Source organism: Myzus persicae, unplaced genomic scaffold, assembly GCF_001856785.1.
Source record: "Myzus persicae strain clone G006 unplaced genomic scaffold, MPER_G0061.0, whole genome shotgun sequence".
Lineage (NCBI taxonomy): Eukaryota > Metazoa > Arthropoda > Insecta > Hemiptera > Aphididae > Myzus > Myzus persicae.
The window spans coordinates 1-1,385 of NW_019103471.1; the positions used below are offsets into that span (position 1 = coordinate 1).

The 1,385-nt window shown below is 31.6% G+C and overlaps 1 protein-coding gene across 1 annotated transcript; it reads right to left on the reverse strand.

Annotated features, from left to right (window-relative positions):
* Positions 1–154: 154 nt before the first annotated feature.
* LOC111034577 (uncharacterized protein CG3556-like) lies at positions 155–1,379 on the reverse strand. Its single transcript, XM_022315860.1, has 3 exons — positions 1,315–1,379; positions 1,067–1,204; positions 155–357 (listed from the first exon to the last, which is right to left on the reverse strand). Exons 1-3 carry the CDS (start codon positions 1,370–1,372, stop codon positions 170–172), a joined length of 384 nt encoding a protein of 127 aa, XP_022171552.1. The 5' UTR covers positions 1,373–1,379; the 3' UTR covers positions 155–169.
* Positions 1,380–1,385: the final 6 nt, after the last annotated feature.

Genomic DNA, 1,385 nt, shown 5'->3' on the forward strand with positions numbered 1-1,385 from the left:
TAGGCAACTCGATGGTGACTAATATAATAAATGTGCAGTTCTCCAGATATCAACTCCTAGGAACATATTTTGTGAAAGATACATTTTTTTTTTATTCATTTTAGCACTCTCCTCCACACACACACACACACAATGGAGTATCTACCTCTAGAATGGTGAAATGTATGGATTATGAATTATGATTTATGGTACCCACTCGGATTGCAAGGGCAGTCGTGTGAAGACTACCAAATCCTCCGTCCGGCTGTTGAAGCGCTATCAATGTCGCTAATGGTTTCTTAAGTAAAGGTTTTACGTTCCGGTTGCGATGATCGTGTTCCACGCACTGGAGCGCTAATATGGCCACACTCAACGAATCTGAAAATAAAGATAAAATACTTTATTCGTTTGTTTAGTAAACATATTATAGCCGGTCTATTAAAATTCATAATAATAATATTAATATAATATCAATTATGAAGTGTTCATTTCACAAAATGTTTAGCAAAAACGCATGTTATAGATAGATATTAGTTTATTACTATACCGGATTGAGTTACAATAACGGTAATTAATTTACATTTTACAGTGATGAAATTAATATACCTACAGTGTGAAGTATAATTATTAAATAAGAACTAACATAAATATAAAATTCTTATGATATGAATAATAACCTATTAGACATTACTGCATTGGGATTGAAACATTTATTTTAAACAATCGTCATTTTTAATCTTTTTGTATTTTGATTTATACCTTATTTTTGTAAAAATTAATTAATTTATGTATGCTTGTTGGTTGTGACTTGTGTTGTACTATTATTATACTTGTACTTGTTTATTCTTACTAATCGTCTATGATTGTGTTACACTAATTACTATAACCTAAAGGTGATTCATTTAGGTGTAACAATTATTGATTAAATACCAAATTCTATGTACCTATATGTTGTATTGTTTTTGCTAAATATTGTTAAATGCACACTTCTATTATTATTCTATGGACTTATAGTATACGATAATTAGACCTTTGAACAAAAGGCATTATAGTTATTGTTTTTCTAATCTATTGTATTGTAACTGACCCACTGTGTGCTTAGTGTTGGCTATCTCCATTAGCCTTCTAATGTGTCTTTTTCTGACGTGCGTACCCGATTCACACGCCACCAGGGAGCTGTACGAGAAATCCAAATCGGATATAGTTTCGTGTTGTAGCAACGAACCTGTAAATTAAACCGTTGAATTAACACGACATTTGAATTCGACGATACCATTATTGGAATCGATTACAATTTTTGTTTAAATATTGACATTTTTTTTTTATAGCTTTTACCAATCAAATCGTGTCCGTGGAATTGTCTTGGATCATGACAAGCACTAGCCAAGGCCATTGAGTACGTCGCT

Coding starts and splice junctions, on each gene's coding strand:
- LOC111034577 (XM_022315860.1), bottom strand. CDS start 1,372: ATGGCCTTGGCTAGTGCTTGTCATGATCCAAGACAATTCCACGGACAC. Junction 1,205..1,314: donor CCACGGACACGATTTGATTG/GTAAAAGCTATA, acceptor TTTAATTTACAG/GTTCGTTGCTACAACACGAA. Junction 358..1,066: donor CAACACTAAGCACACAGTGG/GTCAGTTACAAT, acceptor CTTTATTTTCAG/ATTCGTTGAGTGTGGCCATA.